The sequence below is a fragment of the Podarcis bocagei genome, assembly GCF_964188305.1.
Source record: "Podarcis bocagei genome assembly, chromosome: 16".
Lineage (NCBI taxonomy): Eukaryota > Metazoa > Chordata > Lepidosauria > Squamata > Lacertidae > Podarcis > Podarcis bocagei.
The window spans coordinates 730667-747763 of record NC_138142.1 but is presented as its reverse complement, the minus strand read 5'-3'; the positions used below and the strand labels follow the sequence as shown (position 1 = coordinate 747763).

Below are 17097 nucleotides of genomic sequence, written 5' to 3'. Positions count from 1 at the left end.
ACGTTCCAGTTTGTCAGTGTCCTTCTTGAATTGTGGTGCCCAGAACTGGACACAGTACTCCAGGTGTGGTCTGACCAGAGCAGAATACAGTGGCACTATTACTTCCCTTGATCTAGATGCTATACTCCTATTGATGCAGCCCAGAATTGCATTGGCTTTTTTAGCTGCCGCGTCACACTGTTGGCTCATGTCAAGTTTGTGGTCAACCAAGACTCCTAGATCCTTTTCACATGTACTGCTCTCAAGCCAGGTGTCACCCATCTTGTATTTGTGCCTCTCATTTTTTTTGCCCAAGTGCAATACTTTACATTTCTCCCTGTTAAAATTCATTTTGTTTGTTTTTGCCCAGTTCTCTAATCTGTCAAGGTCGTTTTGAAGTGTGATCCTGTCCTCTGGGGTGTTAGCCACCCCTCCCAGTTTGGTGTCATCTGCAAATTTGATCAGGATGCCCTTGAGTCCATCATCCAAGTCGTTGATAAAGATGTTAAATAAGACCGGGCCCAAGACAGAACCCTGTGGCACCCCACTAGTCACTCTTCTCCAGGATGAAGAGGAACCATTGATGAGCACCCTTTGGGTTCGGTCAGTCAGCCAGTTACAAATCCACTGAGTGGTAGCAGAGTCAAGACCGCATTTTACCAGCTTCTTTACAAGAATATCATGGGGCACCTTGTCAAATGCCTTGCTGAAATCAAGATAGGCTATATCCACTGAGTTCCCTTCATCTACCAGGCTTGTAATTCTGTCAAAAAATGAGATCAGGTTAGTCTGACATAACTTATTTTTCAGAAATCCATGCTGACTATTGGTGATCACAGCATTCCTTTCTAGGTGCTCACAGACTGTTTGCTTAATGATCTGCTCCAGAATCTTCCCTGCTATTGATGTCAGACTGACTGGGCGGTAATTATTTGGGTCCTCTCTTTTCCCCTTTTTGAAAATAGGGACAACATTTGCCCTCCTCCAGTCTGCCGGGACTTCGCCTGTTCTCCAGGATTTCTCGAAGATGACTGCCAGTGGTTCTGAGATCACATCTGCCAGTTCTTTTAATACTCTTGGATGCAGTTCATCTGGCCCTGGAGACTTGAATACATCTAAACTAGCCAAGTATTCTTGTACTGTCCCCTTAGTTATTCTGGGCTGTGTTTCCTTTGCTGAATCATTTGCTCCAAATTCTTCAGGTCGGGCATTGTTTTCTTTATCGGAGAAGACTGAGGCAAAGAAGGCATTGAGGAGTTCAGCCCTTTCTGTGTCCCCTGTTTGCATTTCACCATCTTCTCCTCTGAGTGACCCCACTGTTTCTTTGTTCTTCCTTTTGCTACGAACATATCCATAGAAGCCTTTTTTGTTGCTTTTAACCTCTCTAGCAAGCCTGAGTTCATTCTGTGCTTTAGCTTTTCTGACTTTGTGTCTACACGTGCTGGCTATTTGTTTGAATTCCTCTTTGGTGGTTTCCCCCCTTTTCCATTTTTTGTACACATCCTTTTTAAATCTTAATTCAGTTAAAAGTTCTTTAGATAGCCACCCTGGCTTCTTTAGGCACCTTCCATGTTTCCGTCTCATTGGTATTGCCTGACGTTGTGCTTTTACTATCTCCCTCTTAACAAACTCCCAGCCATCATGAACTCCCTTTCCTTTTAGTATTGCTGTCCATGGGATCTCACCCAGCACTTCCCTAAGTTTTATGAAGTCGGCTTTCTTAAAGTCAAGAAATTGAGTCCTAGTATGCTTGGCTGCTCCTTTCCGCTGTATAGTAAACTTCAGAAGAGCATGATCACTCGCGCCTAATGATCCTTCCACTTCTACCCCACTAACCAGGTCATCAACATTGGTTAGGACCAGATCTAAAATGGCTGTTCCTCTTGTTGCTTCTCCCACTTTCTGGACAATGAAGTTGTCTGCAAGGCCAGTGAGGAATCTGTTTGACCTTATGCTCTTGGCTGAGTTTGACGTCCAACAAATATCCGGGTAATTGAAGTCCCCCATTACTACTATCTCCCTTCCTTTTGCATGCTTGGCCATCTGTTCCAGGAAGGCATCATCTATGTCCTCCGTTTGGCTTGGGGGTCTATAGTAAACTCCCACAATGAGGTCTCTGTTATTCTTCTCTCCCTTAATTTTGACCCAAATGCTCTCACTTTGGCTTTGAGGTTCTAAATCTTGGATCTCTTCACAGGTATACACATCCCTGACATATAACGCCACTCCTCCTCCTTTCTTGTCTGGTCTGTTTCTCTGAAATAGATTGTATCCCCCCATTATTACATTCCAATCGTGGGACTTATCCCACCAGGTTTCAGTGATGCCTATTATGTCATATTTAGTTTGCTGTACCAAGAGCTCAAGCTCATCTTGTTTATTTCCCATGCTTTGCGCATTAGTGTACAGACATTGAAGTCCATTAATCATTCCCCCGTGTCTCTTATTTAAGGATTTTTTCCTCCCACCACTAGGTCCGCGTGCTGTTTGCTCCATTTGGTCTATGACATTTGGATGATCATCTTCATTAATTGATAGACTCCTACCTTCAGGAGCACTGTCTCCCTCCCCCACATTAGTCAGTTTAAAGCCCTCCTGATGAGGTTTCTGAGATTTTTGGCAAAAACATTTCTCCCAACCGTTGTGAGGTGCAGCCCATCACTTGCCAGAAGTCCATCTTCAAGAAACTGCAGTCCGTGATCTAAGAATCCAAACCGTTCCTGTTTACACCATTTGCGAAGCCAGCTGTTCACTTCCACTATTTTCCCCTCTCTCCCTGGGCCACGTCGTTCAACTGGGAGGACAGACGAGATGACAATTTGTGCATTTAGTTGCTTCAATTTCCTGCCGAGAGCCTCGTAGTCTCTTTTGATCTTCTGGAGTCTATTGCTTGCAGTGTCATTGGTTCCCACATGAACCAAGAGGAAGGGGTATTTGTCAGTGGGTTTTATGATTCCTTGCAGTCGTTCATTTACATCTTGGATCTTAGCCCCGGGGAGACAGCACACTTCCCGAGACATCTTGTCAGGCCCACAGATCACTGCTTCTGTTCCCCTCAGTAGGGAATCCCCTATCACCACTACACGCCTCCTCTTGGGTTTGGTCGGGGTTCTTCCGTGAGCTGTCCGTTCCAAGGTCGCCTGCACATTCCCTGAGGACTGACTTTGCTGCTCGTCTTCATATACCTGATCGACTGTAATGAGGGAGAGATCCTCAAATGGAGTCTGCTCTTCGTCTTCCATGCTAGGGGAGAGGACCTCAAAGCGATTGTGTATTTCTAAACAATCAGAGTGAACCCTGGGCCTCCTACTTCTTTGAGTCACGTTTCTCCATATATCTGGCTCCTGTGTTGATGAACTAGCCTCCTTCTCAGGGGAGTCCCCTGTCTCCTCCTTGGTGGGGACGGTGTGCTCTGTTGCTTCCAAGAAGAGCTCCAGCTCTCTAATTCTTTGGAGCGTAGCTACACGTTCCTCCAGTTGCTGGACTTTGTCTTTTAAAAGGGCAATCAACATGCAATTGCTGCTGGTGAAGCTGCCTGCAACCTTTGGCAAGATGGCAAACATTGCGCAGGAATCGCAGGCGACTGCAGCTGTTCCCTCCCCTTCCATCTTGAGATCGTGTTGTTGGGGGTGGCTACAGAGGTCCTCCATCATAAAAAGCTTGAAGACAGGACAAATAACTTCGCCCACAAAAAAAACCTAGGTCTCCCCCAACAAACGTTTGAGACTAGCTCCCCTAAATCTAAAAGATGGATATAACTGCGCGCGCCGCTAGGCGCGCGCCGCTGCCCTACAAACTCTGATAAGCTCCTCCCACAGCTAATCCCCTGCCTCAACAGAAACCCTGCCCCCTCTGACCTTTACACAGGGAAAACAGCTAATCAGCCACAAGAAACACACACACACAAGAAAACCCTTTTTGCTCCTTCTTCAACTGCTGCCCTACAAACTCTGATAAGCTCCTCCCACAGCTAATCCCCTGCCTCAACAGAAACCCTGCCCCCTCTGACCTTTACACAGAGAAAACAGCTAATCAGCCACAAGAAACACACACACACAAGAAAACCCTTTTCGAAAGTGACGTTCAGTGATTGGATTTCGAAAGTGACGTTCAGTGATTGGATAGTTTGTGTGTAAATGAAGGATCGAAAGTGACATTCAGTGATTGGATAGTTTTAGAAAGTTGCAACAGTTACGCTGTTCTGGAGCTCTATATAAGCAGGATGACTGAGCTCTTCAGTTCAGTTCTGTTCTGGCCTCGTAATAAACAAGAGCTGTTTGAAGAATCACTGTGTCGTCTGATATGTTCGCCCACAACTTAACAGGGACCTTTTCAGAAGTGGCTCCCCACTTGTGCAATGCATCTTTAAAGGTCCAGTCGTGGATGGCTCTGGGGTTGCGGCGCTCATCTTGCTTTACTGGCCGAGGGAGCCGGCGTACAGCTTCCGGGTCATGTGGCCAGCATGACAAGCCGTTTCTGGCGAACCAGAGCAGCGCATGGAAATGCTGTTTACCTTCCCGCTGGAGTGGTACCTATTTATCTACTTGCACTTTGACGTGCTTTCGAACTGCTAGGTTGGCAGGAGCAGGGACTGAGCGACGGGAGCTCACCACATCTTGGGGATTCAAACCGCCGACCTTCTGATCGGCAAGTCCTAGGCTCTGTGGTTTAACCCACAGCACCACCCGCGTCCCTTGCAATGCATCTTTAGGCACCAGGCAAAAACATTTGTTTTTCACCAGGCCTTTTGCTTTTAATTATCTGTGGCCTCCTTGGGTGGGTAGATTGTTTTAATCCTGCATTTTAAAAATATGAATTTATTTTAGATTTTTCTATGCTTTGTTTTATGATGGTCTAAATGTATATTATTTACATATTGTTTTAATTCACTTTAGGCTGCACTAGCAAAAAGAGTGACTAGTAAATTTATTTAAAATAATAATGATAATCATAATGATATTTTAAGGCCTTTATAAACCACTCAGTCATTAGCATTTGTGATCTCAGAACCACTGGCAGTCATCTTTGAGAATTCCTGGAGAACAGGCGAAGTCCCGGCAGACTGGAGGAGGGCAAATGTTGTCCCTATTTTCAAAAAGGGGAAAAGAGAGGACCCAAATAATTATCGCCCAGTCAGTCTGACATCAATACCAGGGAAGATTCTGGAGCAGATCATTAAGCAAACAGTCTGTGAGCACCTAGAAAGGAATGCTGTGATCACCAATAGTCAGCATGGATTTCTGAAAAATAAGTCATGTCAGACTAACCTGATCTCATTTTTTGACAGAATTACAAGCCTGGTAGATGAAGGGAACGCAGTGGATGTAGTCTACCTTGATTTCAGCAAGGCATTTGACAAGGTGCCCCATGATATTCTTGTAAAGAAGCTGGTAAAATGCGGTCTTGACTATGCTACCACTCAGTGGATTTGTAACTGGCTGACTGACCGAACCCAAAGGGTGCTCATCAATGGTTCCTCTTCATGCTGGAGAAGAGTGACTAGTGGGGTGCCACAGGGTTCTGTCTTGGGCCCGGTCTTATTCAACATCTTTATCAACGACTTGGATGATGGACTCAAGGGCATCCTGATCAAATTTGCAGATGACACCAAACTGGGAGGGGTGGCTAACACCCCAGAGGACAGGATCACACTTCAAAACGACCTTGACAGATTAGAGAACTGGGCAAAAACAAACAAGATGAACTTTAACAGGGAGAAATGTAAAGTATTGCACTTGGGCAAAAAATATGAGAGGCACAAATACAAGATGGGGGACACCTGGCTTGAGAGCAGTACATGTGAAAAGGATCTAGGAGTCTTGGTTGACCACAAACTTGACATGAGCCAACAGTGTGACGCGGCAGCTAAAAAAGCCAATGCAATTCTGGGCCTCATCAATAGGAGTATAGCATCTAGATCAAGGGAAGTAATAGTGCCACTGTATTCTGCTCTGGTCAGACCTCACCTGGAGTACTGTGTCCAGTTCTGGGCACCACAGTTCAAGAAGGACACTGACAAACTGGAACGTGTCCAGAGGAGGGCAACCAAAATGGTCAAAGGCCTGGAAACGATGCCTTATGAGGAACGGCTAAGGGAGCTGGGCATGTTTAGCCTGGAGAAGAGGAGGTTAAGGGGTGATATGATAGCCATGTTCAAATATATAAAAGGATGTCACATAGAGGAGGGAGAAAGGTTGTTTTCTGCTGCTCCAGAGAAGCGGACACGGAGCAATGGATCCAAACTACAAGAAAGAAGATTCCACCTAAACATTAGGAAGAACTTCCTGTCAGTAAGAGCTGTTCGACAGTGGAATTTGCTGCCAAGGAGTGTGGTGGAGTCTCCTACTTTGGAGGTCTTTAAGCAGAGGCTTGACAACCATATGTCAGGAGTGCTCTGATGGTGTTTCCTGCTTGGCAGGGGGTTGGACTCGATGGCCCTTGTGGTCTCTTCCAACTCTATGATTCTATGATTCTATGATTTCTAAGCAGTGGGTCTAAGAATAAACTATATAGAAAATAATAATAATAATAATAATAATAATAATAATAATAATAATAATAATAATAATAATAATAAAATAATAATAATAATAATAATAATAATAATAATAATAATAATAATAATAATAATAATGCCTATTGGATTTACCTGTATTGTCTTACCTATAATATCCACTTAAGAGGGCAGCTTTGGTGCTTCTCATTTATTTGCTACTCTCCTGCAGCCACAATTATGGCCATATGACCAGCTTGACCAGCATTACAAAACTAGGGCATTTACCGTATATCTCACTGCCCCCCTGGCATATGCAGGGTTCTCCCCCTCCTCCTGTAATTCCCACAACAACCCTGAGACGTAGACCAGCCTGAGAGGCAGTGTAGTCACAAGGTCACATCCACTAAGTTTCATAGCTGAGTGGGGATTTGAACCCTGAGCTCCCAGGTCCTAGTCAGAAACACTAACCACTATCCCACATGGTCTCTCTCCCGCAGTCACAGGGTGCAAGAGAATCTTCCTCTGGCAGAAAGTGTGACTTTGGAACACCCCCACCCCCCTGCCCACCCAAGGATTTGGCAAAGGATTTACTCCCATACAAAACCCAGCTCCAAAAGCCTCTTAATGAACAAATCCCAGCCATGAGCTATTGTGCTGCCGGGGGGGGGGGGGTAATGCACCATGCCTGCTAAAACCCATTTCATCCAGCAAAAACACCTTGTCCTTTAAAGTTACTGCAGCTTTCTATTTTTTATTACTCATCTGGGGCTTGAGAAGCCATTATTGTCATCAGGAGATTTCCGAGGTTTAATCCTCTGCTGTTAGCATTTAGTTCCACTGCCAGGAATTCGCCAGCTCACATATTTACTGGAAAAGCAGGCAAATATACATTGTACACAGACATGAGATGCCTGCATGTCAGATCCTAGTTTCCATCCATCCTCTCTTAAAAACTGCAAATTCCGCCACACTCCAGCCAATAGGCAGAGTGGCAGGGGAAACCCAGCCAGATGGGTGGGGTATAAAAAATAAATCATTCTTAAATTATTATTATTATGAAGGCAGGATGACACAGATGGAGCCAGCGCCATTGTCAACTGCTCCCTTCCCCATCATCATCAGTGCAGAAATATGTTAGCCTGCAACTTTTAAAAAGAAAGAAAGAGAAGAGAAGAGACAGTCCAAGGAGGACAGGGCGTGCTCATTCAGGGGCCACAGAGTGTTGAAGGCAAACATTTGGGGAGGGGAAGGGAGGAAGCAGACAGGGAGGGAGTGGGAGCACTGGAGTCCCTGACAACTAACAGCATCTTGGTTGGAGGGGTATTTTATTGTTCTCTTGGTGGTGGATACTTAGGTGGTGAACTGAATCTGATAACAGGGATGAAAGATGGACTCATGTTACTGTGCAGATTCCCTTCTTCTTAGTAACATGTTGGTGATATATCTGGAAATGTATTATGGGAAGGGAGGGAGGTCTTAAAAGCCCATGCAAGCCCATGCTTGGGTTTCCTACTCTTTGTGTGTTTGAACCTTGTTGCAACAAATAAAGATCAGGTCTACTGACTGCTCTTTGCTTCTTTAACTTGGCAGGAGATTCCTTCTTTTGCTGACCAGGAGAGACCTGTGGGCAGTGGCACCCCAACAAGCTGGGCAGCAGAGTAAACTTACACCCAGAAGTATTATAACTGTATAACCAAAGGGAAAATGAGCAATAAATTGTTTGTCAAAAGTAGAGCTTCCATGTGCAGCAACAGTGAATTTTTCAGCATGTTATACCCTAATGGAGAATTTATAAAAAAGGATGTATAGATGGTAACTCTGTGCAAACCCTTTCAAGGAGTTTTGACGTGTAAATTTATTATTGAGTAAGCTTCCTTCAATTGTATTTTGGTTTGATTACTCATTTCACGAAATGATACTTTTGTAATCATGCTAGGTTCCAGGTAAGGTGAAGAAATGCTTTTTGCAGGTCTTATTTCATGTAGAAAATGTCCTTCCATTGCAATCCTATCACAACCTGGCTGACTAGCTTGCATTTGGCAGGGAAATTGTTCACCCCCTTACTTTCCTGTGTGTAGCTCAATGAAACAACCGACCGTAGTTATTTGAAATGCATTCCAAGTTCTGAATGGAGTGAAATGCTTGCATATAATATTTTTTACTTGGGGGTGGGTGTCTGCCTGTATGATGAAGGCATGAGTGTATGATAAAGGCATACATGTGTTTGTACGATAGCAGACTGGTTTGGAAAGACTTTGTGGGCGTGGAAGAATTTAACAATCACTTTAAAATACCTGGCTGTCTCTTGCCTAACTTATCCTGTTTTCCTAAGGATATGTTGCATATCTAGGGTGATCGGGAAATTAGCAATTATTTTTCAGACATTAGTTTTGTGTATGTATTTTAAAAATCTTTAAAAGTTTTAAAAATCTTTAAAAGTGTATGTATTTTAAAAATCTTTAAAAGTTGTTACACACTGCAAGTGTTTCCCCAGTATAAGGAATTATAAGTAACATAGTTATTTACTTCTTTCTTCCCTTTTCTCCACCCAAGGTTTGCAGTGTAAGTCTCAATTTACTGCTTTGCTGCATTGCTTTTGCAGGGTGGATGGTTGGCTCAGTGCATATTAACCATGCCTGCCTTCCTAACGTAAGAGAAAGGGGCTGAAAGAAAACATAAGGAATCAATAAACATAGTATAAAAAATAAAACTTTGTATTCAAATAATATATTGCTGACTTTTATGCCTTTTAAAACAAATCTGTTGAGGTATGTGTGTGCAAACACGCATGGGCTGTGTGGGCCAAACTGAGTCTTTGACTCGGGTGAGAGAAAGCCTGTTTTATTCTGGCAACAGCTCCCAGAAAGGTCAATGTTGCAGAAAAAACTCTTTTTGGGGGGTGTTAAAAAAAAGCAAGCAGTGTTTCGTAAAAGCCTTTGTCAAATCATAACAGATTGCCCAATTAAGCCCAAATGAGATGAAGGGAAAATGAAAGTCAATGAACATCATCTGTCTTTGGTGCCAAAGAAGAGCCCAGCAGACCAGTAGAGATTAATTTTTAAATGTGGCATTAACACCCAGAAAAAACAGAGGGGAAAATTCTCCTCAGGCCAGATTAAAAGTGAAAGCTATCATGTCAGATGAGGGAAGCTGCCAAATGCTGGCAAAGGGAGCACTGGAGAACAATGCTCTTCATCTTAGGGAAATGTGGGAAACTCTTTCAGAGAATCATAGAACTGTACAGTTGGAAGGGACGAGAGGGTCTCTTTGACAGGCTCTGCTTATGTTTTGCTTTTGCATTTGTTGATATACAGTTCTGCCGTGCAAAATATTTAAGCCAGAGCTGCAGATGATTCAGGAAGGATCCAGTGAATCTTTCAACATTCAGCTTCATTCGATATCCACAAGTAACAGTATTGGGAGAAAACCTTTTCTCTCTCTCCTTTCTTTGTAAAGGAGCTGCTCCATTCCCTTGATTAAAGGCTTGTGGTGAGAAGACTAATACCTCCACTCATCTATTATGGGAAACAGAAGCGGAGCTAGCTGCTCTGGCCCCCGGAACGGCGCGCATGCTGTTCACCCAGGGGCAGGGCTAGCCACCCACAGGGCAGGGCGAGGCGAGCATCCCAGGGGGTGCCACCCGTGACGAGCGGCTCAGGGGGCGGGGGGCAATGTCACCCCCCCTCAGAGATGACACCCAGGGTGGCCCGCACCCACCGCACCCCCTTCCTCTGCCAGTGATGGGATACACACTTTTTTAAAAATGTAGAGCTTATTTTGCATGCTGAGTGCAAAGGAGGAAGTCTAGCAACCACAGCTTCAGTATCCAAACGACCAAGACAGAAATGAGGTTAAAATCCATGCTGTAGTCCAATACAGATGCATGTATGAACAGGAGTCAGTATTCTAGTTTTATCAAATAATCACATAAAAATCACATTAAAAAATGCATGTATTGAGAAAACTCACCCACAACTGTGAGATTTTGGCAATGCTTGCCACCCTCACAGTATTTTCAGAATGGGGAGAATATATCTCATAGCAGGTCAGGTGTTTTTAGTTCCCACTTTCAAATATATGCCTGCAGCTCAGTTTGGGGAAAGAGTTTTATCAGGAAATGCAGAAGGCAGGGAAACGGCTTAGATTCCCTCCTCCCAACATTTTTCTCCATTGTTAACCATCCCTCCCTAACCCTGATTTTCTGCAAAGGAGCCAGACACCTGGACTTTCCTGCACATAATGGCATGGCAAGTAGAGACTGGCTGTGAGGACAGCATTTGCTGCAAACACAAGGCCAAGGGCATCAGCCCAGAAAAGGTTTGACCATCTATTTCCTCCTGCTGCCTCCTCCCATCAAGCCAGGTAGAAACAGCTGCAGCTCACAGATGCTATTTACCCAGAATTATTATCCTAATTATAGATGTGTGCTAGCTGTAATTGCCTACATCTCCAGAATGGCATGTTTTCAATGGAAATAAGCAAAGCAGATTATTGATTTAATGGCTCTGGAAGACTGGTGTCACTAAATTGCCATTACCCTCCATGCAATTCTTCTGTCAGGCGTAGGGATGTGCTTTGCAGGACTGAATCAGAGTAGCTGTGAGCAGTCTCCATCACCCCTTCTCCCCACACACCACCTGCTAATCCCATTCTCACACGCCTCCAATCTGTTGCGCCTGGATGGCTGGCTGAGGAGCCTTCCACACAAACATTATTGTTTGGGTATTTACAAAGTACAGCACTTACATTACCTGAATAAAGTCATTGTGCCCTTACCAACACCTGCAGCTAGTCTTGACTTTATCATCACATGCCAAACTTTCCTACAACAACTTGTCAGGTTTTTTTCCATTTAGGGGATGCCATCAACCAGCATGGTGGGGCACCTAATGGAGGGGGGACCTGCACCCCAGAAAGAAGTCCACTATCTAGTGTTCCCTTGGGTCTGCACCTCCCCTTGTCCATTGCAACATGGCTTGCTTGCTCACCCGCCTCTTGCTCTGATCCAGGCTATGGTGATGGCAACAAAACTTCTGACTACCAGTAGGGCCGGCCCAACCATGAGGCAAGGTGAGGCGAATGCCTTGGGCAGCAGGAGCCACAGCATTTTGCAGTTTCCCTCAGGTGCCAAAACATCTTGGGCAGCCCTGAATACCCATTGCTAGAAACTGAAGGGGGGGGGCTCTTGTGCCTGGACCCTGCTTGCGGGTTTCCCAGAGACATCTGCTTTGCCACTGTGAGGAGAGGAGGCTGCACTGGGGGGGGGTAGGGATTGGCCTGACCCATCAGGACGCTCCTTATGTTCTTAACGGGCAGCGAGGGATGGAGCCTGGATAGAAAACTTCCAGTGTTTGATGCCAGGAGTTCCACAACAGCCAAAGCAAAGGCAGCATATAAATGGAAGAACACATTGTGACTCTTCTCATTTCCCGAAAAGCATTTAGCAACACATGTGGGGCTCTGCATGTTTAAACTGAATGATTTCTACACCCCCACCCCACCCCTTTGACTCTCTCTCCTCCCCCACCCCACCCCGTTCCTAATCCAAGGAGATCCATCTCAGGATTCTCTCCCTGCAGCTTCTGGTCCACAACACCAGGCCCCTCCAGGATCCCTTTTCCCCTCCAACAACAGATGCTGAAAGCACAGCTTGGCGATTGCAAGCAGTAGAAAGGCAGAAGCAAACACACAGAGGAGAGACTAATTAGTGTGGTCCAAGGAATTAAAGACAGAAACAATCTATTTAACTAATTGCCTTAATTAAATTCTAAATGCTTCCTGTGAATGATGCCCATCTATACTGAAGGCACTTTAAAAAATAAAGAATGGGTTGGGGATGTAGATTAATTCTTTTACTTCTATTATTGGGTTATTGTTTTTTCTTTTTCTTTTATATATTGTGATCTGTTTTGTGAACCACCCTGAGACCTCTGAGTATAGGGCAGTATGTAAATTCAATAAATAATAAATAATAATAATAAATGCAGTCAACCCATCCATCCATCCATCCATCCATCCATCCAGCTTCTCACCTTGCTACGAAGCTTCTCCAGCTCCTCCCTGCCCCCGGACGACCCTGCATCTGCCCCTGAGGTCTCCAGCAGGAGCTGCATGTCAGCCAGCAGAGCATGAGTCCTCTTCAGGTCACGCCGGAGTCGCTTCTCCACATCAAAATCTCGATGGCCAATCTGGAAAGGGGGTGGGAAGAGAAAGCAGGGGCAGGCTTAGGGTGGGCAACTTGCACCAAGCCCCAAATCTCATGCCCTTTCCCCTTTGCACCCATAAGTATAAATTAGCATATGCAAATTTTGTGCAGAGGGGAGCATTGGGCTGTGCCTCAGGCACAGACACGCCCCCCAGCACTTGCCAAGGCCTCTTCCACCACCCCACCCAGCTTTTCTTAAAATGAAGGGTTTCTTCATTCCACAGGAACACCACAGGGATGCGTACTCAGTCCGCTCCTTTATATTCTCTACATGTACGATTGTGTCGCTACTCACCCTAGTAATAGGGTTGTCAAATTTGCAGATGACACAACTGTGATTGGGCTCATCCCTGAAAGGGAGGGTGAAATGGATTATAGAGATGAGGTGGAGCGGCTGACAGAGTAGTGCAGAGCTAACAACTTGCTCATAAATACAAGGAAGACAAAGGAGCTTGTGGTGGACTTCAGGAGACAGAAGAGCAACGTCCAGCCACTTTTGATTGATGGGGTCTGTGTGGAGAGGGTAACAACGTTCAGATTTTTGGGCATTGAATTACAAGAGGATCTGTCCTGGAGTGTCAACACAAGGGGGCTTGTGAAGAAGGCGCAGCAGAGACTGTACTTTTTGAGAATACTAAGGAAAAACCATCTTCCGCAGAAACTGCTGCTTGCCTTCTATCACTGTGCCATTGAGAGCGTGCTCACTTATGGCTTATGTGTGTGGTACAGAAGCTATACTACCCAGGACAGGATGGGGTTGTGCAGGGTTGTTAAGGCAGCAGAGAGCATTGTTGGCTGTCCACTCTCCACCTTAGAGCAGATTTATGCCACAAGGTGCCATAGGAAGGCACTGGACATAGTAAAAGATCCATCGCATCCTGGTCACTGTCTCTTCGAGCTCTTGCCGTCGGGACGGATATACAGGACGATGAAGACAAGAACGAGCCGTCTTAAGAACAGCTTCTTCTCCAGAGCGATCTCGGCCCTGAATGGGAAGCCTGGACTTTGAAAGTCATCTAATCTCCCTTGCTGTAGTATACTGTATTGTTTAATTAGTGTTTTTATGGAGCAGTCAAGTAATTTCGTTGTCCCCGAAGGGGGCAATGACAATAAATATATTCTTCTTCTTCTTCTTCTTCTTCTTCTTCTTCTTCTTCTTCTTCTTCTTCTTCTTCTTCTTCTTCTTCTTCTTCTTCTTTTCTTGCTTGGTTGGGGATGGCTTTGTTTTGGGGGCTGTTGCCTGCTTTCATTTTATCTGTCTTCTCTTCTATTTGAGGGGGAAATGTAGGTATTTTCCTAGATTTCTAGATGTGCCCCTCAACCCGCAAAAAGACTGGGGACTCCACAGAATAGCTGGTCCTTCCTTCCTTCAATCAATGTCATTAATTAATTTCCTGCTTCCTCTCACAAGACCTCAAGGCAGCCAGCCACCAATCAAGTACAATTAAAATTCAAAAACAATTTTTAAAAACAGAGGCAGCAGTCTCAAGTGGCAGAGTATGAAGGGGGTAGCACCATCATGGGCATCACACCCTTCCTCCACTGCTGGCAGAGAAGCTGTGGCAGCAGCTTCTGGTGAGCTCTCATGAGAGCCCCAAGGAATCTTGTGGAATCTTGCAAGATCTCGCAAGAAGCCACAGTCACTTCTCCTCACTTCTCTGGGAAACCCAGTCAGATGGGCAGGTATAAATAATAAATTATTTATCTTTATCTTTATCATCATCACCATCATCATCTAGAGCCACCATGGGTGCCAGAGAAGCAAGGAGAAGTGGCTTCTTGTTTTGCCTCAGGCTGCACAATGGGACACCACGGCCCCTGGACAACACACAACCAGGTTTAAGCCAAAGAAGAGCCACAAAGGAGAGTCCACACAGCATGAAGGATGCTTTGTCAGGATTTGATTAATGCTTGTAATGTATGAAAAACTATGGAAAAATGGATTCTTATTCTTTGAACAAAATAGAGAAAATAAGATAAGCAGATAAAAAAAAAGATTGATAATGGTAACCATGGAAGGAGGGAGGGAAGTCAAAGGAATCAGGGAATCCTAAATGAGGAGGTGAATGGTGTGTCTGAATTTAAATTTGTTATGTAAAACATATATTTACATCATTTGTTGCATAGATACAAAGTTAACAAAAAGAAAATAAATTGATATATTTTGACAATTAATCTTCTTAAAGTACATTTAACTTCCCGTCATCTCCATACTTCATTTTATATTTACAGACTTGTTGCATAAACCAATCTGATTATTTTATAATAAAGTATTATTTCTCCTGTGTCCTTAATATAATTACAGAGGTTATTCAAAGGCAGTGACCAATTTCATACTACCACAATTGTTCTTAAGGTATATTTTGAAAACCTCTCATTTTGCAATAAATACTTGCTTTGACTTGTCTTTAATTTTTTTGGTTAATTTGGCTAACTCTGCATATTCAACCAATTTTATCACTTTTACAGTTAGCCGCTATTAAAAGTCTCACAGCGACAGTGGCGTATAAAAATATTTCTCTTACATTCTTAGGAATGTCTGGTCCTGTAATTCCGAGTAAAAAGGCTTCTGTTGGGTTTTTTTGTAAATAAAATCCTGAGCATTTTTTAAAGTTTTATGTAAATGTCATCCCAGAAGATCTTAAATTTTTTACATAACCACAACATATGGAACATTGTACTGGTTCCTTCTTTATATCTCCATCAAGTACTAGATACATTTTTATACATTTTTGAAAGCTTCCAAAGAGTCAGGTACCAATGATATTACATTTTTGAAAGTTTTCCCTCAGGGTATAACATGCCGTAAATTTCCAATTTACTTTCCATAGATTTTCCCACTCTATCAGATCTATATTGTACCCAAAATCCTGGGCCCATTTAATCATGGCCACTTTCACCTCCTCCTCCTTGACTTCCCAGTCAAGGAGGAGTCGGTATCCTTTAGAAAGAGCTTTTGTTTTGGAATTGACCAAATCTGTTTCCAATCTGATTGCCTCTGTCGCAAGCCCCTTTTTTTATCTGTTTTGAATGTTTCAAATAGTTGGAAGTATTGGAACCAATCTGCTATTTTCTCTCTTATCTCTTCAAAACTTTTCAGCTTTAATTCATTTTTTTCTTCCTTTAATAGTATTTTATATGTTGGCTAATTTCCTCCCGTGTTTTTCCTTTTTACCGCAGATGCCTCAACTGGTGAGATCTACCAAGGTGCCTTTGGCTCTAAGAGATCTTTATATTTCTCCCAGACCATATACAGGGATTTTCTAACAATGTGATTCAAGACATTCTTGTGAATTTTAACTTTCCCATACCACAGGTATGCATGCCATCCGTACCTGTTTTCATACCCTTCTAAGAGGTTGGGATCTTAAAGCATGCACCATTCCTTTATCCAGGTGAAACAGGCTTCCTCATAATATAATTTTAAATCTGGCAGGGGAAAGCCTCCTCTTTCCTTTGTATCAATTAAAAATTGATGTTTAATTCTATGTCTTTTTCCCTGCCATAAAAAAATTGGAATTGTCTTTTTGCCAGATTTTGAGGTAGCCTGTTCCACCCAGTATCGGAATTGTTTGGAATAAAAAGTAGTTTGGGAACCACGGTCATTTTGATGATGGAAATGTTTCCTAAAAATTAGAGGTTTAGCCTACTTCAGATTTTGAGGTTCCCTTTGATCTCTTTCCAAACTTTCACATAATTATACTGAAACAAGCTGATGTCCCCCCCCCCACAATAATATTTATTAATTTTCAATAGACATAACAAAACAGAGAATATACAACAACACAACAACATAACAACAACACAATATAGAAGTAAAAAATAAGAAAAAAGAATAACAGACTTAACATACCTAAACAGAAAAAAGAAACTCCATTAATTAATTAAAATCCATTTTCATAAACATTTTAGTTGACTTCCTCTAATCTCCTCCATCTGAATTTCCTCTTAATTTGAATGTAGCAGTTTCCAATATCATTATTTCATAAAACAATATTACAGTCGTATTCCAATTTCTTTACCTTTCTTATAGTACATTTTATTTATTTATACATTTAGGTCTAATTTTGTCCTAGGCCTGATTGGTTCTTTGAAGCGGTTACATATCTTTAATGTTAAGAGTATTTATTGAAATAGTCTTTAAATTTCTTCCAATCTTCTTGGTAATCCTCTTCTTTCTGGTCGCGGATTCTCCTGGTGAGATATTCCATCATCTTCATCTGCCATTCTTCTACCATTGGTAATTCTTGTGTTTTCCATTTACTGGCTAGTAAAATCCTAGCAGCTGTTGTGGCATACAAAAATACTTTCACATCTTTTTTGGGCAGTTCAGTACCAACTATCCCAAGGAGAAAGGCCTCTGGTTTCTTAATAAATGTATATTTCATCATTTTTTTGAAAAAATCATTATAATTTT

General features: G+C 43.2%; 1 protein-coding gene across 3 annotated transcripts in view; it reads right to left on the bottom strand.

Annotated features, from left to right (window-relative positions):
* Window positions 1-17097, bottom strand: part of MYO18B (myosin XVIIIB) — a 385232-nt gene that overhangs the window by 113625 nt on the left and 254510 nt on the right. For all 3 annotated transcript variants that reach the window (XR_014002918.1, XM_081174521.1, XM_081174522.1), the window contains one exon: window positions 12508-12663. Coding sequence is in view for 2 of the 3 variants with exons in the window: in XM_081174521.1 (XP_081030647.1) it covers window positions 12508-12663 (156 nt within the window). In the remaining variant the exon portion in view is untranslated. The remainder of the gene's footprint in view (window positions 1-12507; window positions 12664-17097) is intronic.